The sequence below is a fragment of the Phyllobates terribilis genome, unplaced genomic scaffold (genome assembly GCF_046119375.1).
Source record: "Phyllobates terribilis strain yellow unplaced genomic scaffold, ASM4611937v1 Scaffold_4__5_contigs__length_816908805, whole genome shotgun sequence".
In the NCBI taxonomy this organism is placed as follows: Eukaryota; Metazoa; Chordata; class Amphibia; order Anura; family Dendrobatidae; genus Phyllobates; species Phyllobates terribilis.
Genome location: NW_027362764.1, coordinates 400,582,224 through 400,610,001, shown reverse-complemented (window position 1 = coordinate 400,610,001; position 27,778 = coordinate 400,582,224). Strand labels below are relative to the sequence as shown.

General features: G+C 42.4%; 1 protein-coding gene across 2 annotated transcripts in view; it reads right to left on the bottom strand.

The window, feature by feature from the left end:
* The window catches only part of ANKS6 (ankyrin repeat and sterile alpha motif domain containing 6), a 120,236-nt gene that overhangs the window by 53,277 nt on the left and 39,181 nt on the right, over nt 1-27,778 (bottom strand). For both annotated transcript variants that reach the window (XM_073678506.1, XM_073678507.1), the window contains exons 6-10: nt 22,033-22,175; nt 5,051-5,261; nt 2,897-2,946; nt 822-1,022; nt 5-131 (exon numbers count right to left, since the gene is read on the bottom strand). In XM_073678506.1, the coding sequence (XP_073534607.1) occupies nt 5-131; nt 822-1,022; nt 2,897-2,946; nt 5,051-5,261; nt 22,033-22,175 (732 nt within the window). The remainder of the gene's footprint in view (nt 1-4; nt 132-821; nt 1,023-2,896; nt 2,947-5,050; nt 5,262-22,032; nt 22,176-27,778) is intronic.

Genomic DNA, 27,778 nt, shown 5'->3' with positions numbered 1-27,778 from the left:
TTACCTGTGCTACTGTTAGCGCCACCAGAAGAATGTGGGGAATGGTTAAAGTTGCCCGAATTTGAAGGTGAAGCAGGGCTTCTTGGCAAGGAAGGAAATTTGACTGTTCTTGGCGGTCTGCTGACTGAGGTCTGAACAGAACACAGAATCATAGTGAAAAGAACATTTGGACAAAATCCCTAAAACATTTGGTCTTGAATCAATTAGTTTTTTTAAATATTGATTTAGGAAAGGAATAAGGATTTCTTACTTATGTAGTTTAAAAGAAGGAAATTTCAGCAACTTTTCCCACGGAGACCATTAAAATACATATGTTAAACATGCCTTTTAGGTTGGGATACCTATGGGTGATGGATGCAATTATATAGCATTCACCCCATACATCAGGCGAAAAGTTTCAAGAGCTTTTGATGACAAAAACCAGTACACATCTTATAGGCATTGATTGCCCTATTTGAGGATCTGTCACCACCTTTATAAAAAAAAAAAAAAAAAAACATAATGTGAACATGGCCATAGCTACAACTCTGTGCAGGAACAAACTTTTCTTATGCAAGGACAGACAATGGACTTCAATCTGATTTTGGAAAGAGTAAGACTAGGCAAAAAAAATGAAAAAAGTCGTCGTACTGATTGTCAAACCTTTTTTTTTTAGATGGCTTAGCTGTTCTCACTTTGGGACCTGGTTTTCACTTTTTACAGGGGTGCAATAATTTTTAAGTTCAATTTTTCCTCCAAGCTGTGGAGCTTGAAGGAAACTATTGATCATTGGACTATTGGGTTATTAAACTATCACTTTTTATGTGTCCTCCTCAACTTACAATATCAGAATTGCCACTGCTGTTACAGCTGGGTTTGGACAACCTCGCCATTGAAGCTCGAGTCTGCTCCAGTTTCCCATCCTTACTGATCCTGGACCGATCAGAATTCCACAGCTCAAAGTTTGATGGCGGCAAGAAGGGCGGTATCACAGCCTTTAGCTTGTCATTGGGGAGTTTAGCAAAAGGAGCCCCATTCTTTAGCTGTAGGACAGAAAGAACATTTGAAGAATTTAACTTTCTCATTTTCATAAAAAAAAAAGAAGTTTCACTGTAACTAATGCTGGTTATATATGTAGGACAATAACATGACAATATTTTAGCATCCATGTTACAGTCACATCATCAGGGCCTCCTATAGTTCAACTGAGATTAACTATGGCACCCACAAAAAGAGTAAAAGGAGAGCATCATGAACAAATTAGCTATTGTTTACATCAGGTTTTTATATTACATGTATTGGTAAAATACATTTTTTTACAAATCTTAAAAAAAAAAAAAAAAAAAAAGTAGTAAATTACTATTTTTTTTTTTTTATAGACAAATTCTGTTCTTTCAGGATGAGTTTTCAGCAGACCCCATATATCAGAGGCAGGATTACACTGACAGGGACACCAATGCTAACACAAGATCCAGCATTCACAGTATGTGATGTCACAGCTGAACATGCTTCTCTTCCATTCACGATGAGCTTTGCGTAGGTTATTTAGATACGTCATTACAAAAGATATGTATATTGTGGCTATGTACACATGTTGTTTCCTGAAATAACAGGAAGTTGGCATTTAAAAAAGCCCCAGTGGTCAGTGTGAAAATTGCAAGATTTCTATTTTTAATACAGACTGTGATATGTAAAAAAAGAGAAAAATTCGCCTGAAAACTCAATTTAAACAATAGGTAATTTTCTGATGATACAATCCATTTACATACACAATTTAAGCAATCTATATATATACCCGAAGAAACCTGTTAATTTGCACTTGTTGTTTCTTACCTTCAGATTTTTGAATACAAGTTCACATTTGGTGAAAACACACACATATCAGGGAATGACAAACACAGTTACTTACTATATGCTCGGAGTAAGACTACCTCCCTACACAAGTCAGAAGATCTGATAATTCTCTGCGGGTTTCTATAGCTAAATTGCATTATTTTAATATTAAACTAGCAGAGCAAAGGAGAAGTGGAATTCCCTGCCAGGCTACAGTCATTGAATTCCTAGTACTTTCCCTTCTCTATTCCTAAATTATTCTATTCTTAAAGTACATATTTATAAGGGAGTTACAGTTATGCCATTGCTTCATTGTCTGAGACCATGCCAACCAATAATGAAGCTTGAAGCAGCTCTAGACCTATAGCGGGTGAAATAAGTATTGAACACATCACCAATTTTCTAATTAAATATATTTCTAAAGGTGCTAATGACATTAAATTCAGGAAGGAAGAACTGATTTTATGGACAAATGGACCGTGACATTCTTGATAAAAATCTGCTGCCATCTACCAGGATGATTAAGATGAAATGAGGGTGGACATTTCAGCAAGACAATGATCCCAAACACACAGTCATGGAAACTCTCAACTGGTTTTAGAGAAAGAAAGTAAAGGTGCTAGAATGGCCCAGCCAATCACCTGACCTGAATCCATTAGAAAATTTATGGAAGGGGCAAAAGCTCAGAGTTCATAGGAGCCGATGGAACATTCAGGATTTAAAAAGAGGGTTTGTGTGAAAAAATGGGCCAAAATCACAGCTGAGCGATGCATGCGACTAGTTTCTCCATAAGGAGGCATCTTGAAGCGCTCATCACCAACAAAGTGTTTTGTACAAACTATTAATTAAATTTCAGTAAGTGTGGTCAGTAATTTTTTCCAGAGTAATTTCTCATTATTACACATAACTTAAAGACATCCATGGTTTGATTTCTATGCCTGTGTGGATTGGGTGGGTTATTACTTACATCTGGTGAGAGTTTCATGTCAATAGCACCTTTAGAAATATATTTACTTAGAAAATTGGTGTTGTGTTCAGTACTTATATCACCCACTGTATGTTATAAGAATGAATACAAGCTTACCATAGTAGCCAGTAGTAAATCATCATTCTCAGTTTTTGTGGCCCCGATACCTAAAATTAAATACAGATAACAATTTATAAAGAATTAAAGCCATTTTTATTTAGATCCCCAGTTAAAGTCAAGATTAACTATGATCATGACAGAATGGTATTGGTATATAGCGTTACAAGGAAAAGTTTCTATGTTTCCTAGAAGCAGCTTTAAATGAAAATACTGTGTTTTTCGGACTATAAGATGCACCGGACCATAAGACGTACCCCAAATTTCGGGGTGGATTATAGGAAAAAAAATGTTTTTAAAAGATGGGGGTCCGTCTTATAGTCTGAATTTAAGGTATCTTACCTGGGGGCACTGGAGCAGGGTCACAGAAGGCATGGTCCCTTACTCAGGAAGCCGGCGGCAGCAGAAATGGGGCAATGCTGCGGGTCCATGGTAGGAGGAGGGGGGGTCCCAGCGGTGCGATGCTGCAGGCCGGGTGTCGGCAGTGAGGCAGAGCAGAGTGCGTTGCAGAGAGCACGGTCCCTTCCTCAGGAAGTCGGCGAAGGCAGAAGTGTGGCAATGCTGCGGTCCCGGCGTCGGCGGTGAGCAGATCAGAGTGCATCATTGTTTTCCCGGCGGCCATTCTCCTGAAGCCGTGGGTTGCCGTAGGCAACAAATGTGCAGATTGGGATCTCTGTTCAGCCAAAATCTCAATCTACACATGTGCCACCTTCGGCAGCCATGGATGGAGGCGGCCAATGTGCAGATTGAGATCTCAGCTGGGCCGAGAGCCCAATCTGCACATGCGCCACCTCTGGCAGCCTACGACTTCAGGAGAATGGCCACTGGGAAAACAATAATGCACTCTGCTCTGCTCACCGCCGCCGCTGCCTTCTGCCGCCGCCGGCTTTCTGAGGAAGGGACCCGGCTCCACCACCGCCGCAACCCCCCTGGTAAGCCTGCATTCGGACTATAAGACGCACACCCCCATTTTCCTTACAAATTTTGGGGGAAAAGAGTGTGTCTTATATAGTCTGAAAAATATGGTACATGTAAAAAAGAACTGCACTAGATGTGTAATGTTACTAGATATTCTGAAATTTGTCATATTTACTGGATAGGTGACTGCAAATTATTTTTTTTCCTTGCTGCTAGACAGTAAAATGAGATTAGTTTGAGCATGGAATGAGGAACATGGTGTAAGTTCATTGTCTTTATTAATGTAAAGGTTTAGAAATGTCCATAATTATACACCCTGGGAAATGTCAGTCCCGAGTTGAAAGCCCAAAAATCAAGTGGGGAACACCCAAGGGTAAAAGGCTAGAGTCATCAATTTCAACTGGGCTGAGATGTGAGTTCAACTTGAGTAGATTGTGGAAATTAAGGCACCAATTCATTATTTACAGGGTTTGTTTTTTGTTTTCTTTAAGTCACTATTCATTTTTTCGTCTTTTTGGTGCCAAATTCTTCAAAATTTTGCACACGATTTGTGAATTTTGTGCAAAATCCAAAATGTTCTTTAACTTTTTTGTGACTTTTTATCACAAAAAAGTCACATTCCTCACAAAATGTCACAAATGTTGGCTCTTTTCGAAAAATTGCAAACGATGAATCAGGTGAAAAAAAACAGACGAATACATAAAAAGTTACTTAAAAAAATGCACAAATGAAAATGGGCCAAAAAATAAAAAAAGGTGCAAAACACACAAAACAAGGGGCAAAAGCAGTGATGAATGGGCACCATACAAATTACAGTAATTTCAGCCAAACCTACAGATATCAACAGTCTAATGTGTATGGGAAAGCCACCGACTTAAGGCCAGGGAAGATGTGATGGGCAGTACAAAATCTGATGTGTGCGATCAACATTGTTCTCCTGGAGATAAGCCACTGGTCGACATGTCAGTTGGTGGCTCTCTCATACAGAACACAGGAGCGCTCGCCGAACGAGCACTCGTGTATGGAAAATATGACAAAGATGGTTGTCAGCCGAAGCATTGTACTGCCGACAGCCATTTAATGTGTATGGCCGTCTTCTCTCTTGAAGGTGGTAGTCAATAGCTTTGTAAAGCCTTCAATTGTCCTGGCATCATCGTGCATTCAGGGCCCATTGCTCAGACTGTTCCATTATAAGGAAAATGTGAGAGTATGAAAGGTGTATGTGCGTCTCCTCACCACTGTCTTTGGAGGAAGTTGTCCAGGCTGTAGCAGATTCTGGTCTTCGTGGATTGCTTATATCTGTCTGGAAAGGAGTTCTCATCATAGAGTCAAGAGATGCACTAGCGTTTTCAGTCAAAGGCACAAGGCGGTTGGAGGAGAAGCCATGTCTCAGTGTCTGGGTCAGCTTCAGCTTACGGAAACGATTAGACATCCTGTTCCACCACGACTGAAAAATGTAAATACATGTTACAACCAAAAAGTCACCTTATAAAGAGGAAACCTAAAATTAAACAATAAAAGACGCATCAAAAAGATCCAAGTGAAATGAGGGTGGTTTTCTCTACAATCACAACCCAAACTATAAATCACTGTATACTGCAAGAATACATGAACATTGAACAGGACATAATATTAAAGGGGTGGCACATTATTTATGATCTGGATGTTCACTTGGAAGGATCTATAAACTTTCCTTCAACTTCCTCTACACTGTGTGCAGAATTATTAGGCAAGTTGTATTTTAGAGGATTATTTTTATTATTGATCATCAACTATGTTCTCAATCAACCCAAAAGACTCATAAATATCCAAGCTTAATATTTTTGGAAGTTGAAGTGTTTTTTTTTTTAGATTTGGCTATCTTAGGAGGATATCGGTTTGTGCAGGTAACTATTACTGTGCAGAATTATTAGGCAACTTAATAAAAACCAAATATAATCCCATCTCACTTGTTTATTTTCACCAGGTAAACCAATATCAGTGCACAAAATTTAGAAATAAACATTTCTGACATGCAAAAACAAAAACCAAAAAAATTAGTGATCAATATAGCCACCTTTCTTTATGATGACACTCAACAGTCTTCCATCCATAGATTCTGTCAGTTGCTTGATCTGTTTTCGATCAACATTGCATGCAGCAGCCACCACAGCTTCCCAGACAATGTTCCCAGAGGTGTACTGTTTTCCCTCCCTGTAGATCTCACATTTTATGATGGACCACAGGTTCTCTATGGGGTTCAGATCAGGTGAGCAAGGGGGCCATGTCATTATTTTTTCTTCTTTTAGACCTTTACTGGCCAGCCACGCTGTGGAGTAGTTGGATGCATGTGATGGAGCATTGTCCTGCATGAAAATCATGTTTTTCTTGAACGATACCGACTTCTTCCTGTACCACTGCTTGAAGAAGTTGTCTTCCAGAAACTGGCAGTAGGTCTGGGAGTTGAGATTCACTCCATCCTCAACCCGAAAAGGTCCCACAAGTTCATCTTTGATGATACCAGCCCATACCAGTACCCCACCTCCACCTTCCTGGTGTCTGAGTCGGAGTGGAGCTCTCTGTCCTTTACTGATCCAGCCTCTGGCCCATCCATCTGGCCCATCAAGAGTCACTCTCATTTCATCAGTCCATAAAACCTTTCAGAAATCAGTCTTAAGATATTTCTTGGCCCATTCTTGACGTTTTATCTTATGTTTCTTGTTCAAAGGTGGTCGCTTTTCAGACTTCCTTACCTTGGCCATGTCCCTGAGTATCGCACAACTTGTGCTTTTTGATACTCCAGTAACGTTGCAGCTCTGAAATATGACAATCAATAAACTGAATCGCACAAAAATATCAAGATGCCCATGTGTCTGCATAAACAGCAAAAACCTATAATATAACACATAGACTGATAATATATAAAATGTAGCATTTATTATTGATATATTAAAAACAATAAAAAATACATAAATATAATACGGGAAGGGAAGCAACACAAACAAAGGTCGCTGGGATTGATAGCTATAGTACATATAAGAATATTTGCCAATGAATCAAATTCAATCACATGCTGCAAATGTATAAAAGATTCACACTGCAAGTAATCATGTGTGATTTACATAAAGTGCAAAGTGTTAATAGATAAACTCACAGTACAGAACAATCAATAAAGCAGCAGAATGTATGAGTATGGTAAAACGGAATATAGAGTAAGTAAAGATGACAGAGCTGTACTAACCCGTAAGACCTGAATCCAACGCGCGTTTCGCCTGGGCTTTAACGAGGATAGGAGGAGAGAAAGAGTGAAGAGGTATTTATTTAAGGTCCAGCCAATGGCAGAGGCAAGGATTGACTGATGCAGGTGTATCGTGTAGATTAAATGACATGGCGCCATGTGTAATATGCCGGACATCGCTTCCCCATGCTGAGCTGCGACCAACACGGACGCAGAACAGCTGGGGAAGTCAGAAGCCCGGCGTGCGTGTCAGTGTGAGACGCAGCACCGGAAATGACGCGGAGCGCGTCATGCCGGAAGGGGTTGTGCGCTCCACCTTGGGACGCAGAGAGGGAAACGACGCGGTGCGCGTCATATACAGTGCCTACAAGTAGTATTCAACCCCCTGCAGATTTAGCTGGTTGACACATGCGGAATTAACTTGGCATTGTGACATTTGTACTGTAGATCAGCCTGGAAGTGGGAAATGCACTGCAGCAAATTTTTTTTTTTTTTTTTTTAAAACGTTAAAAGTTAATTCAGAGTGTCATTTATTATTCAACCCCTCAAACCACAAGAATTCTGTTTGGTCCCCCTAAAGTATTAAGAAGTAGTTCAGGCACCAAGAATAATGAGCTTCACATGTGTGGATTAAAGATCTCTTTTGCCAGCCTTTTCTGACTATTTAAGACCCTCCCCAAACTTGTGAACAGCACTCAGACATGGTCAACATGGGAAAGACAAAGGAGCATTCCAAGGCCATCAGAGACAAGATCGTGGAGGGTCACAAGGCTGGCAAGGGGTACAAAACCCTTTCCAAGGAGTTGGGCCTACCTGTCTCCACTGTTGGGAGCATCATCCGTAAGTGGAAGGCTTATGGAACTACTGTTAGCCTTCCACGGCCAGGACAGCCTTTGAAAGTGTCCTCCCGTGCCGAGGCCAGGCTTGTCCGAAGAGTCAAGGCTAACCCAAGGACAACAAGGAAGGAGCTCCGGGAAGATCTCATGGCAGTGGGGACATTGGTTTCAGTCAATACCATAAGTAACGTACTCCACCGCAATGGTCTCCGTTCCAGACGAGCACGTAAGGTACCTTTACTTTCAAAGCGTCATGTCAAGGCTCGTCTACAGTTTGCTCATGATCACTTGGAGGACTCTGAGACAGACTGGTTCAAGGTTCTATGGTCTGATGAGACCAAGATCGAGATCTTTGGTGCCAACCACACACGTGACGTTTGGAGACTGGATGGCACTGCATACGACCCCAAGAATACCATCCCTACAGTCAAGCATGGTGGTGGCAGCATCATGCTGTGGGGCTGTTTCTCTGCCAAGGGGCCTGGCCATCTGGTCCGCATCCATGGGAAGATGGATAGCACGGCCTACCTGGAGATTTTGGCCAAGAACCTACGCTCCTCCATCAAGGATCTTAAGATGGGTCGTAATTTCATCTTCCAACAAGACAACGACCCAAAAGCACACAGCCAAGAAAACCAAGGCCTGGTTCAAGAGGGAAAAAGTCAAGGTGTTGGAGTGGCCTAGTCAGTCTCCTGACCTTAACCCAATTGAAAACTTGTGGAAGGAGCTCAAGAATAAAGTCCACATGAGACAACCAAAGAACCTAGATAACTTGGAGAAGATGTGCATGGAGGAGTGGGCCAAGATAACTCCACAGACCTGTGCCGGCCTGATCAGGTCTTATAAAAGACGATTATTAGCTGTAATTGCAAACAAGGGTTATTCCACAAAATATTAAACATAGGGGTTGTATAATAATTGACCCACACTTTTATGTTTAAAATTTAATAAAATTCAACTGAGCAACATAACTTTTTGGTTTGTAAGATTTAAGTGTTTGATCAATGCGGAGGACTGACCAATGTTCCTTTAAGGCTTGCCATATTTCGCCGTTTCTGACATTGCAAGTGGAAATGAATCTCACCGAATCGTCTTGGTTTTTGGCTCTTGTGGAATAGAGTAAGTCCTTTCTCTGAGAAAATTTCGCCCTGCAGTAACTTTGATGGATGGTCCTGTGATTGTACCCACAATTGAGGAATCTATTTTTTAAAATCTGAGCTTGTCTACCAAATTTGGATTCATTGGAGCAAATTCGACGCATCCTTAGAAACTGTCCAGTGGGGATGCTTCTGATGAGATTCCCGGGATGTGAAGACTGTGAGTGAAGCAAAGAATTGGCTGCGGTAGGTTTGCGGTGGACATCAGTTTGGATAAAGCCATTGGAATCGATGTCTAATAGAACGTCCAAGTACACAACCTTTCCATTCTTCACGGATTTTCATGCTAAAGAAGCAACCTGGCACAGCCAGGCACTCACAGTTTTTAAAGGGAAAGGCACACAATCCACACCGAGTGATTTTAGAACCTCACAGAGCATAAAAAATTCCCTCAAACTCTTATACCACCGTCGCCTTAAGACATGGTGGAATAAATTTACATTAGAACAGTATTTAGAGGAAAATCTAATTCCAAGAGGACTGCGCGTACAAGTCTTTCCATCGTATGGAAAAGACGATCCTGAGTTCTCCTCCCAGTGGGAGGAGATATGCAACTCATGTTCCAATAATTTTCTTAGTTTAATCATTAAAAAGAATGGTACCACTTTGGTTGATACAGATCTAGAAATTAACTCTCTACAGGATAAACTTAAATCCCTCGTCCAAAAAGACGATTGGGAGAAATTTTATAGTGACATGGAGGAAAACTTTACTGTGTGGGAAAAACGGATTAAAACCACTAAAACATCTAAATATCAACGTGACTGTCAGGACAAAGAAAACAACAGAGTCTACAAGTGGAAATTTCAACAGCCCGTCAGGGTTGAACGCAAAGCATCCACCTCTTCATCTATATCTGACAACGAATCAACTACGTCTTCCTCCATGAAAAGTAACTACCATACTAGATTGGGCCAAAAGAACCAGGATTCTAAGAAAACCAAGACAAGGGAATTTCACCATGACGACTCTGACTCCGCTCCGTCCTCTTTGAAGGTAATTAATCTTTCCCAGCATATACTTACCCAAGCTCAGAATGATATTCTCTGTAAAGGTCTTTCCTTCTCCCAGACATCTGGGTTTGATTACTTCACCGCTGTAAAAGATCTTCATCTTTTCGCCCGTAAATTCATTTTCAAGAAAATATTTGACAGACCTACTGACATAGATTTATTTGCTACCCTAGAGGAACAAACTGCATTAAATACACTTCAGAGTCTTCTTGATGAACAAGAAATTGGTCAACCCAGTAAGTTACCTTCCTCTGTTATTCCAAAATCCCAACGTTTTCCATCCTTGTCCATGTACCCTAATATAGACGTCTTTGTCCGCTTGGTCGATGAGGACTTTAAACAGATTGCAATGCGTTCCTCCTTAGTACAATTATCGTATGGTAAGGAGGAAGCAATCAATGACCTCAAAAAACTACAAGACGTCATCATCAAACCTTCGGACAAGGGTGGTAACGTGGTTTTATGGCCTACCCCTATGTACATACGGGAAGCCAAAAAACAACTTTATGATGGCACAACTTATAAAAAACTTACTTTCAATCCTCTGTCCAAATACCAGGCCGAACTTAAAACTATTTTGGATGCAGCTGCTACTCAGGGTATTCTCACAAGGAAAGAATGTGATTACCTCATCTACAAGGACCCCCGAATTGCCACCTTCTATCTGATTCCTAAGGTTCACAAAGACATCTACAACCCTCCAGGTAGGCCTATTGTGTCAGGTGTGGGCAACTTCTGTGAACCCATGTGTAGATTCATTGATCATCTACTATATCCATTAGTACAATCACTTCCTTCAAATATCAAGGACACTACAGATTTCCTCAAAAAAATGGATGGTATACATGTTGATGATGACGTCCTCATGGTTACATGCGATGTAGAATCACTCTACACCTCAATTAACCATAGGGATGGACTTAAAGCGGTTGACACCTTCCTAAAAATGTCTAATTATGACATGGACTTAAGAGAATTAATCTTGCAACTATTGGAATTTGTCCTAAGTCACAATTTTTTTCTCTTCCAGGATTCCTTTTTTCTGCAGCTCCGGGGTACCGCTATGGGTGCTGCTTGTGCACCCTCATATGCGAACCTTTTCCTGAGGCTGTGGGAAAGGGAGTTCCTTATGACTAATCCACCACTTCTGTCAAGCAACATACTATATTGGGGCAGATATATAGACGACATCTTCTTTCTATGGCAGGGCTCCCGGGATGACGTCACGCTTTTCATCAATCTACTCAATAGGAATGATCAAAACATCAAGTTGACTTTTACCACGGGAAGAGAAAAGGTATAGAACTTGGACGTTCTATTAGACATTGATTCCAATGGCTTTATCCAAACTGATGTCCACCGCAAACCTACCGCAGCCAATTCTTTGCTTCACGCACAGTCTTCACATCCCGGGAATCTCATCAGAAGCATCCCCACTGGACAGTTTCTAAGGATGCGTCGAATTTGCTCCAATGAATCCAAATTTGATAGACAAGCTCAGATTTTAAAAAATAGATTCCTCAATTGTGGGTACAATCACAGGACCATCCATCAAGGTTACCGCAGGGCGAAATTTTCTCAGAGAAAGGACTTACTCTATTCCACAAGAGCCAAAAACCAAGATGATTCGGTGAGATTAATTTCCACTTACAATGTCAGAAACGGCGAAATGTAGCAAGCCTTAAAGAAACATTGGTCAGTCCTCCACATTGATCAAACACTTAAGAAATATCTCCCACCTCATCCAGTTGTCACATATCGACGATCTAAAAATCTTAAAGACATCTTGGTCCACAGTCACTTTGAAGCCCTCAACACTGGAGGGATTTTTGGTACCAAGGGCCCTCCCTGGGGCTGCCGCCCATGTGGCTCTTGCATAGCTTGTACCAACATCAAGTCTACCAAGGTCTTCTTTAACTCTGACCATACTAAAGAATTCAAGGTCACTCATAACATCAGTTGCACGACCACAGGCGTTATATACTGCGCAAAATGTCCCTGTGGTAAGATGTATATTGGTCTCACCTCAAGAGAACTACGGAGACGTACCAGGGAACACGTCCTGGATATTAGATCAGCTAGAGAAGTTGACAACCTAGAACACCTCAAAACCCTTCCCCGGCATTTTAAACAGCTTCACGACTGTGACACGTCTGGCCTCCAAGTAAGTGGCATAGATCGGGTCTACCCTGGGGTCAGGGGTGGGAACTGGAAAAAGATTTTGGCGCAAAAAGAGGCGAGGTGGATTACCATCTTAAACACCATAACCCCTCACGGCCTCAATGAAACTAATAGTTTTGTCTCTTTCCTCTAATGAGTTTGAGTTATTTCTATGGTATACATTTGATCACTCGTATGTGTGTGTTTACCGTTTAATATATTAATTATTTATTTGTGTTTTTAATTCTTTGTTGTTGTACTTACCTATGTTGTCTCTTTCCTTATAGTTCTTTCGCCCTTGGTCTCTGTTTGGTTTTCTTGTACCCCCAGCCGAATTTTTTTATTGGGAGGCAATGATATCAAGCCATCAGCCTACTGAATGGCTTATACTGATCGAATTCTTCAATCAACATATCACCTTACCTGGACAGCCATATTCGTCTGAATATATATACAGTGCCTACAAGTAGTATTCAACCCCCTGCAGATTTAGCTGGTTTGATAAGATGCAAATAAGTTAGAGCCTTCAAACTGCAAACGAGAGTAGGTTTTATGAACAGAAGCATAAATCTTACAAACCAAAAAGTTATGTTGCTCAGTTGAATTTTATTAAATTTTAAACATAAAAGTGTGGGTCAATTATTATACAACCCCTATGTTTAATATTTTGTGGAATAACCCTTGTTTGCAATTACAGCTAATAATCGTCTTTTATAAGACCTGATCAGGCCGGCACAGGTCTGTGGAGTTATCTTGGCCCACTCCTCCATGCACATCTTCTCCAAGTTATCTAGGTTCTTTGGTTGTCTCATGTGGACTTTATTCTTGAGCTCCTTCCACAAGTTTTCAATTGGGTTAAGGTCAGGAGACTGACTAGGCCACTCCAACACCTTGACTTTTTCCCTCTTGAACCAGGCCTTGGTTTTCTTGGCTGTGTGCTTTTGGGTCGTTGTCTTGTTGGAAGATGAAATTACGACCCATCTTAAGATCCTTGATGGAGGAGCGTAGGTTCTTGGCCAAAATCTCCAGGTAGGCCGTGCTATCCATCTTCCCATGGATGCGGACCAGATGGCCAGGCCCCTTGGCAGAGAAACAGCCCCACAGCATGATGCTGCCACCACCATGCTTGACTGTAGGGATGGTATTCTTGGGGTCGTATGCAGTGCCATCCAGTCTCCAAACGTCACGTGTGTGGTTGGCACCAAAGATCTCGATCTTGGTCTCATCAGACCATAGAACCTTGAACCAGTCTGTCTCAGAGTCCTCCAAGTGATCATGAGCAAACTGTAGACGAGCCTTGACATGACGCTTTGAAAGTAACGGTACCTTTCGTGCTCGTCTGGAACGGAGACCATTGCGGTGGAGTACGTTACTTATGGTATTGACTGAAACCAATGTCCCCACTGCCATGAGATCTTCCCGGAGCTCCTTCCTTGTTGTCCTTGGGTTAGCCTTGACTCTTCGGACAAGCCTGGCCTCGGCACGGGAGGACACTTTCAAAGGCTGTCCTGGCCGTGGAAGGCTAACAGTAGTTCCATAAGCCTTCCACTTACGGATGATGCTCCCAACAGTGGAGACAGGTAGGCCCAACTCCTTGGAAAGGGTTTTGTACCCCTTGCCAGCCTTGTGACCCTCCACGATCTTGTCTCTGATGGCCTTGGAATGCTCCTTTGTACAAATGTCACAATGCCAAGTTAATTCCGCATGTGTCAACCAGCTAAATCTGCAGGGGGTTGAATACTACTTGTAGGCACTGTACATATATATGTGATATTGAATTGTTTGACTGATGCCATTTTTCCTCTCTCTTCCTTCTCTTTAAACCCCCCCTCCCTTTTCAGTTCGTATATGATAATTTTATTTTGATTTTAATTTGGTCCTTCACATCTTGTTGTATTTATCTTTTGATATCCTAAGGTCTCTGCACTCATCTCACCTGTTATCTCTATTATGATACTATTCACATTCCAAGGCTTTAATTACGATGCACCATGTTATTGCACGTATCTTACTTGTGTCATCACTTACTTTTCATATTTAGTTTCATATTGAGACACCTTACACTTTAATCTCTTTATGAGGTTATGTATCACTCTGTTTTCTATTTCCCTTTTTCTCCTCATCACCTTTTGTTATGTATTCCTATTCTGCACTTCTTTTTCTATATCTCAATAATATCTCTATCTACTTTTTTCTTGTCATCTTTTTCCTTTTTCTTCTCTGTCCATTTATTACTTATACACAGTTACCATACTTACACTATTTTCTATGGTTTTTCGCACTGCACTGTTACCCACCTATATCTCTTCCTCCTTCCCCTTATGGCCTGCTTTCACTCGCAATTCATCTGTTTTTCTTATTTGCGTTCCAAAGGTGGAACGCACAACCTTTTCCTATATGACGCGCACCGCGTTGTTTCCCTCTCTGCGTCCCAAGGTGGAACGCACAACCCCTTCCGGCATGACGCGCTCCGCGTCATTTCTGGTGCTGCGTCTCACACTGACATGCACGCCGGGCTTCTGACTTCCCCAGCTGTTCTGCGCCCGTGTTGGTCGCAGCTCAGCATGGGGAAGCGATGTCCGGCATATTACACATGGCGCCATGTGATTTAATCTACACGATACACCTGCATCAGTCAATCCTTGCCTCTGCCATTGGCTGGACCTTAAATAAATACCTCTTCACTCTTTCTCTCCTCATATCCTCGTTAAAGCCCAGGCGAAACGCGCGTTGGATTCAGGTCTTACGGGTTAGTACAGCTCTGTCATCTTTACTTACTCTATATTCCGTTTTACCATACTCATACATTCTGCTGCTTTATTGATTGTTCTGTACTGTGAGTTTATCTATTAACACTTTGCACTTTATGTAAATCTCACATGATTACTTGCAGTGCGAATCTTTTATACATTTGCAGCATGTGATCGAATTTGATTCATTGGCGAATATTCTTATATGTACTATAGCTGTCAATCCCAGCGACCTTTGTTTGTGTTGCTTCCCTTCCCGTATTATATTTATGTATTTTTATTGTTTTTAATATATCAATAATAAATGCTACATTTTATATATTATCAGTCTATGTGTTATATTACAGGTTTTAGCTCTGAAATATGGCAAAACTGGTGGTGAATGGCATCTTGGCAGCTTCACGCTTGATTTTCCTCAATTCATGAGCAGTTATTTTGCGCCTTTTTTGGCCAACACGCTTCTTGCGACCCTGTTGGCTATTTGCCATGAAACGCTTGATTGTTCGGTGATCACGCTTCAAAAGTTTGGAAATTTCAAGACTGCTGCATCCTTCTGCAAGACATCTCACAATTTTGGACTTTTCAGAGCCCGTCAAATCTCTCTTCTGACCCATTTTGCCAAAGGAAAGGAAGTTGCCTAATAATTAAGCACACCTTATATAGGGTGTTGATGTCATTAGTCAACACCCCTCCTCATTGCAGAGATGCACATCCCCAGATTTACTTAATTGGTAGTTGGCTCTCAAGCCTATGCAGCTTGGAGTAGGACAACATGTATAAAAAGTATCATGTGATCAAAATACTCATTTGCCTAATAATTCTGCACGCGGTGTAGCTCGAATTTCCCTCTATCATTTTTACTGAAGAAGTTTTGTAGTTATGAGACATACACAGACACACAGCTGGGGGCTTCATATGGATAATTGATAGAAAACATTTAGGATTTCTACATACAATCTGATAGATACACTGATCAGCAATAACAATAGGATGCCCAATAACCCAAGTCAATAACACTGATTATCTCCTGACAATGGCACCAGTTATAGGGGTAGGATATATTAGGCAGCATTTCAACAGTCAGTTCTCGAAGTTGATGTGTTGGAACCAGGAAAAATAGTCAAACAGAAGCATCTCAGCAACTTTAACAAGGACCAAATTATAAAGGCCAGACAACTGGGGCAGAATGGCAAGACTTATGGGGTGTGCAGAGTATGCAGTGGTTAGTAGCTTCACAGGTGGGCAATTAGTGAACAGGAGACAAGGTCACTGGGCCCCAAGGATCATTGATGTGCATAGGGAGAACACACTAGCCTGACTAATCTTACAAGATCTACGTTACCAAAAATTATTGAAAAGGTTAACACTGGCTATGACAGAAAGATGTCCAAAAACAGCTGCATGGCTCCAGATTATCAACAGCCCTACAATGGGCACGTGACTATCAGTTATGGACCGTGGAGAAATAGAAGATAGTGGCATGGTTTGATGAATCACTTTTTGTTTTGTTTTTTGAACATCTAGGCAGTGGAGTTTGCATTGAGTACCTGTGAAAGGAATGACTTTAGAATGCAGAATGAGACAATGAGCAGGCAGTGGCAATGCGATGCTTTGGGCAGTGTTTTTCTGGGTAAGCCTTGGGGCTGGCCATTCATGTGAATGAAACTTTGATCCCACTTACTTAAACACTGTTGCAGACCAAGTAACACCACTGTATGGCAATGGTATTTTCTAAGGGTGGTGGCCTCTTAGGTAGGCGCCCTACAAGGATTAATCAAGATTGGTTTAACCCCTTAAGGGCCTTGGGATTTTCCGTTTTTGCTCCCCTTGTTCCCAGAGCCATAGCGTTTTTATTTTTTGGTCAATATGGCCGTGTGGGGGCTTATTTTTTGAGCGACAAGTTGTACTTTTGAACGACATTACTGGTGTTACCATATCGTGTACAGGAAAACGGGAAAAAAATTCCAAGCGCGGAGAAATTGCAAAAAAAGTGCAATACCACAGTTGTGTTTTGGGATTTTTTTTTTACCACGTTCACTGAATGCTAAAACTGACCAGCCATTCTTATTCTCCAGGTCATTACAAGTTCGAAGATACCAAACATGTATAGGTTCTTTTTTATTTAAGTGGTGAAAAAAAAATCCAAAGTTTGCAAAAAAAAAAAATGGCGCCATTTTCTAAGACCTGTAGCGTCTCCACTTTTCGGGATCTGGGGCCGGGTGAGGGCTTATTTTTTGCGCGCCGCGCTGATGTTTTTATTGATACCATTTTGGGGTAGATCCAATGTTTTGATCGCCCATTATTGCACTGTTGCGGTGACGAAAAAAAGTAATTCTGGAGTTTAGAATTTTTTCTCGTTACACCGTTTACCGATCGGATTAATTATTTTTCTATATTGATAGATCAGGCGATTCTGAATGCGGCGATACCAAATATGTGTATGTGGGTTTTTTTTTTATTATTTTATTTTGAATGGGGCAAAAGGGGGGTGATTTAAACTTTTATATTTATTTTTTTTATATATATATTTAAAAACATTTTTTACACTTACTGCATGCTTCAATAGTCTCCATAGGGGACTAGAAGCAGCAGTTGTCTGATTGCTTCTACTGCATACAGGCGGTGAGCAGATCGCCTGTATGCAGTAGAAATGCTCATGTGCTATGAGCGCACACCACTAGGTGGCGCTCATAGCAATCTTTACATGACAACCACAGGGGTCTGGCTGCAGACCCCGGGTTGTCATGCACACGCACCGGTGACTCGCGATCATGTGACGGGGTCACCGATGGGTGGGACTAATGCAGCGCTTCTAGCGCGGCTTTGTTAAATGCCGCTGTCAGATTGACAGCGGCATTTAACTGGTTAACAGCCGCGTGTGGATCGCGATTCCACCCGCGGATGTTGCGGGCACATGTCAGCTGTATAAAGCAGCTGACATGTGCCCGGTTCAGTGCGGGTTCAGCGCCGGACCCTCACTGAACCGGGGGTGATGGCCTGGGGCGTACTAATATGCCCCAGGCTTTAAAGGGGTTAAAGAAGTACTCCCATCAAAATTTTTACCATCTTAACATATTGCAGTCATCGTATTATATAGCACTGTGTACTTAAAATTGCTCATGTTGTCCTTTCATCCATTCTTCTGTTTTCTGTTAGGTCTATGACATCACGTGATTAAAACAGACTAGCTGAATCCTTCTAAACTCTATGTAGAAACAGGAGGTAAATTTTCCCTGCATGAGTCAAAAATCACTACAAAAGTCCCTGGCAGGAGGGAAGAGGGAGCAGCTGGGTCAGAAGTTGAAGAGAAGAATGATTTCTGCAGGGAAAAGAGACTACCTGTTTCTACATAGAGCAGAGAAAACAGAATAATTAGTTGCGTAGAAAGGCAGAATGAGCAATTGTAAGTACACAGTGCTATATAATATGATGACTGCAATCAAATAATAAACTTTAGAGGAAGTGCTTCTTTAAGGAGTGTGTTTGAGGTGCAGACTTGGCTTCTAAGTTTCCCAGATCTCAGTCCGATTAAGTAATTTTGGCATGTGCTGTAAAAGCAAAGTCCTATTACAAGGTGCCCCCCACCTAGCAACTTGGAGAACATGGCAGGTATCATGCACAGCAGAGTGCCTATGTTCTGTTCAAATTAATAGGACACGTGTACAATACTGGTCCAGTCAAGGGTGCACCACCATATTGTTCGATGCCAAGAGACAGCAACTGCACAAACCATTGAAAGGAAAGCTCCTTGGTACCAGAGACCAGAGTGCATCTTCAGAGCTCTTGTGAAGCCCATACTTCAATAGGCTAGAGCTACAGTGGGTACGGAAAGTATTCAGACCCCCTTTAAATTTTTCACTCTTTGTTTCATTGCAGCCATTTGGTAAATTCTAAAAAGTTCATTTTTTTTCTCATTAAAATACACTCTGCACCCCATCTTGACTGAAAAAAAACAGAAATGTAGAAATTTTTGCAAATTTATTAAAAAAGAAAAACTGAAATATCACATGGTCATAAGTATTCAGACCCTTTGCTCAGCATTGAGTAGAAGCACCCTTTTGAGCTAGTACAGCCATGAGTCTTCTTGAAAATGATGCAACAAGTTTTTCACACCTGGATTTGGGGATCCTCTGCCATTCTTCCTTGCAGATCCTCTCCAGTTCCGTCAGGTTGGATGGTGAACGTTGGTGGATAGACATTTTCAGGTCTCTCCAGAGATGCTCAATTGGGTTTAGGTCAGGGCTCTGGTTGGGCCAGTCAAGAAGGGTCACAGAGTTGTTCTGAAGCCACTCCTTTGTTATTTTAGCTGTGTGCTTAGGGTCATTGTCTTGTTGGAAGGTGAACCTTCGGCCAAGTCTGAGGTCCAGAGCACTCTGGAAGAGGTTTTGATCCAGGATATCTCTGTACTTGGCCGCATGCATGTTTCCTTCAATTGCAACCAGTTGTCCAGTCCCTGCAGCTGAAAAATACCCATAGCATGATGCTGCCACCACCATGTTTCACTGTTGGGATTGTATTGGACAGGTGATGAGCGGTGCCTGATTTTCTCCACACATACCGCTTAGAATTATCACCAAAAAGTTCTATCTTCGTCTCATCAGACCAGAGAATCTTATTTATCATAGTGGGAGTCCTTCATGTGTTTTTGAGCAAACTCTATGCGGGCTTTCATATGTCTTGCACTGAGGAGAGGCTTCCATCGGGCCACTCTGCCATAAAGGCCCGACTGGTGGAGGGCTGCAGTGATAGTTGACTTTGTGGAACTTTCTCCCAGCTCCCTACTGCATCTCTGGAGCTCAGCCACAGTGATCTTGGGGTTCTTCTTTACCTCTCTCACCAAGGCTCTTCTCCCACGATTGCTCAGCTTGGCTGGACGGCCAGGTCTAGGAAGACTTCTGGTGGTCCCAAACTTCTTCCATTTAAGGATTATGGAGGCCACTGTGCTCTTAGGAACTTTGAGTAATGCAGAATTTCTTTTGTAACCTTGGCCAGATCTGTGCCTTTCCACAATTCTGTCTCTGAGCTCCTAGGGCAGTTCCTTAGAGCTCATAATTCTCATTTGGTCTGACATGCACTGTGAGCTGTGTGGTCTTATATAGACAGGTGTGTGCCTTTCCAAATCAAGTCCTATCAGTTTAATTAAACACAGCTGGACTCCAATGAAGGAGTAGAACCATCTCAAGGTGGATCACAAGTAAATGGACAGCAGGTGACTTAACTATCAGTGTCTGAGCAAAGGGTCTGAATACTTATTGACCATGTGATATTTCAGTTATTCTTTTTTAATAAATTTGCAAAAATTTCTACATTTCAGGTTTTTTTCAGTCAAGATGGGGTGCAGAGTGTACATTAAGGAGAAAAAAAATGAACTTTTTAGAATTTACCAAATGGCTGCAATGAAACAAAGAGTGAAAAATTTAAAGAGGTCTGAATACTTTCTGTACCCACTGTATGTAGACTGACCTACACAATAGTTGCCATCCATAACATGAAAACCTGAGTGTGTGGAAAAGTATATAAAACTGCTTTACAAGGACATTTCTGCAGTGCGTGCCAGATTAATTCAGCTGAGGTTATTGAATAACAATTATCTAGAGGAATTCTTCTAATCTATAACAAGTGGGATTTCTGCTGTCAATCATTAATGAGAGGAACCCTCTGAAAGGGTTATTAACACCAGTGCTCTGAGGAGCCACCATCTAAGTTTTGAAAGAGGCACATTACAATATTAAAGGGAATCTGTCACCCCCTAGGACCTATCAGACCGCTAATATGGCATACAGGTGACAGAAATGTGAATCTATACTTACCTGTATGGCCCATATTAGAGGTCTACTTGCTTTGTAATAGCTTTTTATTCAATTAGTTTTGGCAAGCTTCGCGTCCAGGGGACGCCAAGAAATCTCCGCCTACTTGCTTCGTTTCCATACTCACCCCACCTCCCCTGCACGTCACAGGGCTAGTCAGAATCCTAACAGCAACTAAATTATAAATCCTAAACTCAAAATCAATAAAACATAATTTTATTCAATGACACATAGTACAATTCACACAAATATAAATTAAAGGAGATGTTAAAACAGAGATCAACTCCACACTGCGCATCTACTAAATAATATAGCAGCTGCCAAAAAAATCTAACAATGCCCTATATACAGGCATGCTGATGAGGTACATCCTTCATTAAAGGCCCCGTCACACTAAGCGAGATCGCTAGCGAGATCGCTGCCGAGTCACAAGTTTTGTGACGCAACAGCGACCTCAGTAGCGATCGCGCTACGTTTGACACTTAGCAGCGACCAGGCCCCTGCTGTGAGATCGCTGGTCGTGTCGGAATGGTCTGGACATTTCTTTGATCGGTGAGGCCCCGCTGGGTAGCATGCATCGGTGTGTTTGACACCTTACCAACGACCTTGTTGACGACTCAGACACAGAAACACATAGGCGTGCATCGTTATACAGATCGTTACGGGTCGCCGCATCGTTGCTGCGTCGTTGGGAAGATCTGACTGTTTGACATCTCACCAGCGACCACATAGCGACGCAGCAACGATCCCTGACAGGTCGTATCGTTGTCGGGATCGCTGTAGCGTCGCTTAGTGTGACGGGGCCTTTAGGCCATTAGGGTGGAGATTGCTCAGGCAATATATACATTCAACTATATCTTTAAGCAACTTTCTGTTCAAATCGCCCCATCTTCGGCTGACAGTCTAATGTGTATAGGGCCGCAGGCCGACTGATGGTCAGCACAGATGTTGAGCGCATATGTCTGATTTCGCATTGTTCTGAGATAAGCTGCCAGTCGACGTATCAGTATCCTAGAGAAAACAGGAGCACTCCTGTCTATGGAGGGCTGGCTGAGATGCTGGAACATTTTTCGGCCGACAGCAATCTGTGTATGACCAGCTTTACACAGAGCCGAGCTGTTATGTCACACAAGGACTGGGGCTAAACCACTGTTTCCAGCAGAATTATGGAATAATCAAAGCATAGGAATGGGAAAAATAATGGCACTGAGGAAAGTATTTTCGGAATGATTCAGCCCTTTAATCCAGTGCGTTTGACATAAACAATCTATGTTGTACCTTTAATCCAGCTTTGTCATCTGGTGGCAGCGGGATGGTGTGTGGCTGCTTGTTCTTGGGGAGCAGCGTTTTATTCTTCTGTTTTGCCTTCCCTTTGTCTGCCTGCAAACAGACGGTGGCGAGGAGTCGTACAAGCTCCGTGTCTGGAAGAGACAAAATCTTCCATTAAAGGCAATTTATTATTATTTTAGCGCCATTTATTCCATGGCGCTTTACATGTGAAAGGGATATACATAGCACAAACAATTACAATAAATTTTGAACAATACAAGTTGACGACTGGTACAGAAGGAGCGAGGACCCTGCCCATGAGGGCTCACAATCTACAGGTAAAACAGACTGTTAGGGTATGTTCACATAGTGCTTTTTTGCAGCGGTTCTTCCTACATGAAAAAAGAGTGTTGGTAGGAAAAACACTGCTTACGTTATACATGTTTTTTCATCAGTTTTTTAATGAGTTTTTGATACATTCAATTTAATGATTAAACAAAAAAAAAGCAGCGAAAACGCTGAAAGAATGGTCTTTAAAAACACACCACAGCTAAAAACAAAATGCAGCGGGTGAATAAGGTTATAGAAAGCTAATTTTTCCCGCATAGAGAAAACCATGGAAAGGACGCAGCAAAAAAGCTACATGTGTGACAAAAGAAGAAAGAAAAGAGACAGGGCGCTGTGGCAAGTCAGTGGGCACAGTCTGGCACCCTGACAGCATGGCAGTATACTCACGGCATAGCGTCTGCCAGCGTAACATACAAGTGTAACATAGAAGTGTACGGAAAAAATACTCAGCTAAGAATTATATATGAATTGAACCGAAGCGAACTGAAGGTAACTGGATACTTCGTCACAGTAAGGCTGAGTTCACACGATGCGGTTTTAATGTGTTTCCGCAGCGTTTTTTCCGCCGTGGAAACGCATTAAAACCGCTTGGTAATAGGTCTGCCTTGCAGAGAAATGATAATCCGCATGTGCTGTGCACATGAAGCGGAAATTTCCGCTGAGGATTATCATTGCGGCACAAACCGCAGCACAACCAATTCAGGTGCGATTTCACGGCGACATTGCGCCCATTGACTTGCATTGAATCGCAGCAAACCAGTATATATAGTATCTATACATGCGGATTTGCTGCGTTTCAATGTAAAACAATAGGTGCAAAATCGCGCCGCGGCTGGTACCCGGGTCGGGAGAGTTGACTGCTACTCCACTCATCCAACCGCTGCTCTGGCTGATAACAGCGAGAGCAGCGTAGATGGGAGAAGCGGCAGCCTGCTCCTCCCAGCGCCGGTAAAAAAAAAAAAAAAAAAAAGAATAAAAAGTGAAATTTTTTTTAAAAAAACCTTCATACTCACCTGTCCGGTAGCCCCCGGTGTCCTCCTCGGCGATGCTTCCTCTTTGGCGGCTCGTGGTACACTGCAGGGTGCGGGCTCGCGTCCCGCAGCGTACTTTCAGGACCTGCGGTGACGTCACTGATCACCTGCTGGATATCAATAGCCGCAGAGGGGACTAGTATCCATGGACCCTTCCCTGGCTATTAATATCAGCCCGCAGCTGTCTAGTTTAGCCTTTGCTGGCTAGATTTTTTTCTGGGGTCCCCCTGTAATCTAGCCAGTAAAGGATAAACAAACAGCTGTGGTCTGATATTAATAGCCAGGGAACATTTTTGGCTAATGGCCCCTTCCGCGGCTACTAATATCAACCCCCAGTGGTCGGCTTTCCCTCTGCTGGTTATAAAAATGATGCGGGAGCCCATACCATTTTTATTTATTTTTATTTTTTTTAACTTTAGGCTTTGAGCCCATAATTCAGACATAGCAGAACATTGGACGCAAATTTTTGCTGCGTCCAAAACGTTGCATTCTATTGAAAGCAGGTAAATCCACGTGTTCACTGAACCATGCGGATTTACTGCATTCAATACATTCTAGTGGTCAAATTTCTGTTGTGGAGACTAGCGACTCCGCAAGAGAATTTGACCTGCTCCGGTCCTGAAAGACGTGCCGCATGTCAGTGTCCATGGGTGATTCGCAGCCTCTGATGCACGCATAGTGCACGTGGGATTTCTAGAGATCCCATCCACTATACTGTAACATCTGGATGCTGCGGGTTTCACGCCGTATATACACGCAGCGTCAAACCTGCAGCAGCTCCTGATCGTGGCCACGTACCCAAACTCACCCGCAGCATGTCAATTTCTGTAGCGGACACGCTAGTCTCCGCTGCAGATTTTGACCGATTGAAGTGTCTTTATATGTGGTGGATTCACATGTACCGACATCAAAGAGCGGCATTAGAACACAACGTTTTGGATGCAACATAAATACGTTGTGTCCTAAGTGGTGCTACGTGCTGATTGGGGGGACGTAGCGGCTAAATAACCAGCTGTGAGATGTTATTTAATGGCCAGGGAAATGTTTGCCTAGTGGCACCTTCCCAGACTACAAAAAACAGCTCACAGCAGTCGCATAAATTACATGAATAGAAATGCTAATGAAGATTGGGTGACACCCAGCTCTTTTGTTTGGTTATATCAAGGTGTCAATCAGACCTTTTCCTGACCAAACAAAGTAAAGAAACACACAGACATAATGTAAACACTTTATTTGAAATACAACAGACACATTCTTTAATCATTTAAATTAACCAATATACTCACCCCAGTTCTTATGGTAATCCAAGGGCTTAAGCAATGTCTCAGCAACTTAATTTAGCTCCAAAAATCATTCATTGATGCTCAAAAACGCATATACATCCGCATGCGTTTTTTTCTGCCAGGGAAATGCAAAAATTTCTGCTTCAATTCCTGAACGTGTGCACATACCCTAAACAATGTTCCTGCTTGTTTTCACTCTCTCCTCTATGGTCCTTCACTTTCTACTAACCCCACTAATCCCTACTCCTAGTAAGGAACTGGTCATCTCTCCCTCCATTCTCCCCATCCATCTCATGTTCTCCTCAGAACTGATCCTCAACATACAATCCTGTGTCTCCAAATACACACAGCCACCTCATGCTCTCTCCTGCTCCCACCTGCTAACACCTTCTCTGCTCGCTCTCTCCAAATCCCGGCCCCCCGCCACCACATCCCCACAGTCACATCTACCTCTCATCCTAGATCGATCACACATTTCTGCAACAGTTCTAACCTTATACCCATCCGCCCAGCCCCTGCTTCCCCAGTCCCACTAACAGGAGCTCTATGGAACGCTTGCTCTGTTTGCAACAAACTTTCTTACATCCATGATCTTTTCATTACTAACTTTCCTTCCTCGCCATCACCGAAACCTGGCTCACCCCCTCTTGTTGTGTTATGTTTTTACTCATTCTTGCCTACTTTTTCCTTTTCTTTTAGAGTTTAACCATTTATTATTTACTTACCTTGGATGAGATCTGGTCCTCGTGGAAACCATGGCATCTTGTTCTATGAGTCCGGGAATTCCTTTACCATAAAAAGATCTGGCTCTTATTCTTCTCCATCTTTTGTTGGGCCTCACCTCTGCAGGACCTGGATAAATCCTGCATACTCTGCCTTCCAGCGCACGTTTATATGTGTTTGCCATTTATTGTCAAACTTTTGTGACTGTATGTACCATACCTCTGTATTTATATAATTTTTATTTATTTATTTTTTTTCACTATTATTTACTATTTCGTTTTGTTATTTTTCCGGATATGTGATCACATATCTTTGTCAGATTGTGGAATTATTTTCCACCATCTGCATTGTATCTGCTCTCTTGCTGTATACCCCTCTTTTGCTATATCAGTGATGTATATGTTTTGAGGTATGAAATTCAATTTAATAATAGTATATCTCTCCTACTTTATTGTTTGGGGTCATATAAGTATTCTCTTTTTTTTTTTCCCTGCTTACCATCTGATTTTGAGCGGCTGCAGCATTACACAACTTGCAGTTACCTGTGCACGTGCTGGGATCATTACCCCTGGCCCTCCCAGCTGGTCCGTGTTTGCTGCTGATTGATTTTGGCTATATATTTACTCTAGTGGGCCTTGCACACAGCATCCTCTTCTCCTGACGAAGCTATCTTTTATGGCGATACGCGTGGGGTTACCATCCTCTATCCACCCATGATTTCTGCTATGGACATAGGTTTTAGTATGATTGTTTGAACTCTGTTCATTTTGTGCTTGCGTTACTCCGGCAGCTGTTGCTGTGCACATGAGTATACTATTTGCATGCATGTTTTCAGCATTTTTTCTGACAGGCATGATATATTAACTTTCAATTGCCATTTATCTTCATAGTGTTTGTAGGGCCTCTGAATTAGTGGGCAACAGTATTGTGCTGGTTACATAACCTTTTCATGTGCAACTCTCCCATTAGTGGATTTGGCACCTTTTTTCATTGGCAGCTTACCAGTATGTTTACATAAATGCATTAGCACTTTAGAGGTCTTTTTGGAATGGTGTAGTTATATATATTCTCCTATGTCCTTTTCAGCAGGGTGGTTTGGAGGTGTCTTAGCCTGATTTTGGGCTATTTGACATGTTGTTTGTGGGTTTTACTTGTTTTTAATTGTCTGTGTTGTGGCTCGCTTGTATAATAAAAATAAAATTATTTTTTGTATTGAGATCCCGTTATGTTGCATTTCTTCTCTCTTTTTTGCACATGTTTCTTCATGAAACAGGTTGATCTCTACTAAGTATATTACACCCAATGGTGCCCGCCTCCCTTTCTTTTTTGCCTGGCCCACCCCCTCTGACACAGCCTCTCCAGCTGCACTTTCATACTGGGGATTCCACCTCTCCCACACACCACGCCCCAGCAGCAAGCATGGTGGAGGAGTTGGCTTTCTCCTGTCAGATAACTGCTCCTTCTCGCATATGCCATTGCCACCCTGCGTTACCCTCCCCTCTTTTGAAGTGCACAGTGTGCGCACCTACTCCCTCTCCAACCGGCTGTCATTTACTGCCCCCCAGGGCCAGCTACCACCTTCTTAGACCATTTCACCACCTGGCTACTCCATTTCCTTTCCGCTGACATCCCCACTTCAACATCCCCAGTGACACTTCCCAATCATCTGTCTCTAAGCTTCTATCCCTCACTTCCTCCTTCGGCCTTGCTCAATGGTCTTCCGCAGCCACTCACAAAGATGGACACACACTGAACCTTATCTTCACCCGCCTCAGTTCCCCATCTAACCTCTCTAACTCACATCTCCCTCTTCCTGACCACAACTTACTCACAATCTCTTCCCTCTCCTCTCCTGGTCCACAATCCAGAAACTTGCACACCCTCGCAGAAATCTCAAACGCCTTGACCTACACTCACTCTCTGAATCCCTTCTCCCTCTTACAGACAAATTCCTTACACGATGCAGATGCTGCTTTATATAACAACACAACAGCTGCAGCTCTCAATTTGGTCGCCCCACTCACACATACCAAAGCTTGCACAAATCAACAAGCAACCCTGGCACACCAGCCTGACTAAAGAACTGAGACGGGCTTCCAGAGTTGCTGAATGGAGATGGAAAAGGTCCCACTCCAACGAGCACTTCTTCGCATTCAAACAGTCCCTCACTACTTTCAAGTCCACACTACCTGCAGCAAAACAAAGCTACTTCTCATCACTCATATCCTCCCTGTCTCGCAACCCTAAACAGCTATTCCACACTTTCAATTCTCTCCTCTATACCCCAGCTCCCCTCCCTCCCCACTTATTTCAGCTGAAGACTTTGCCTCATTCTCCAAGCAGAAGATTGACAACATAAGGCAAAGCTTT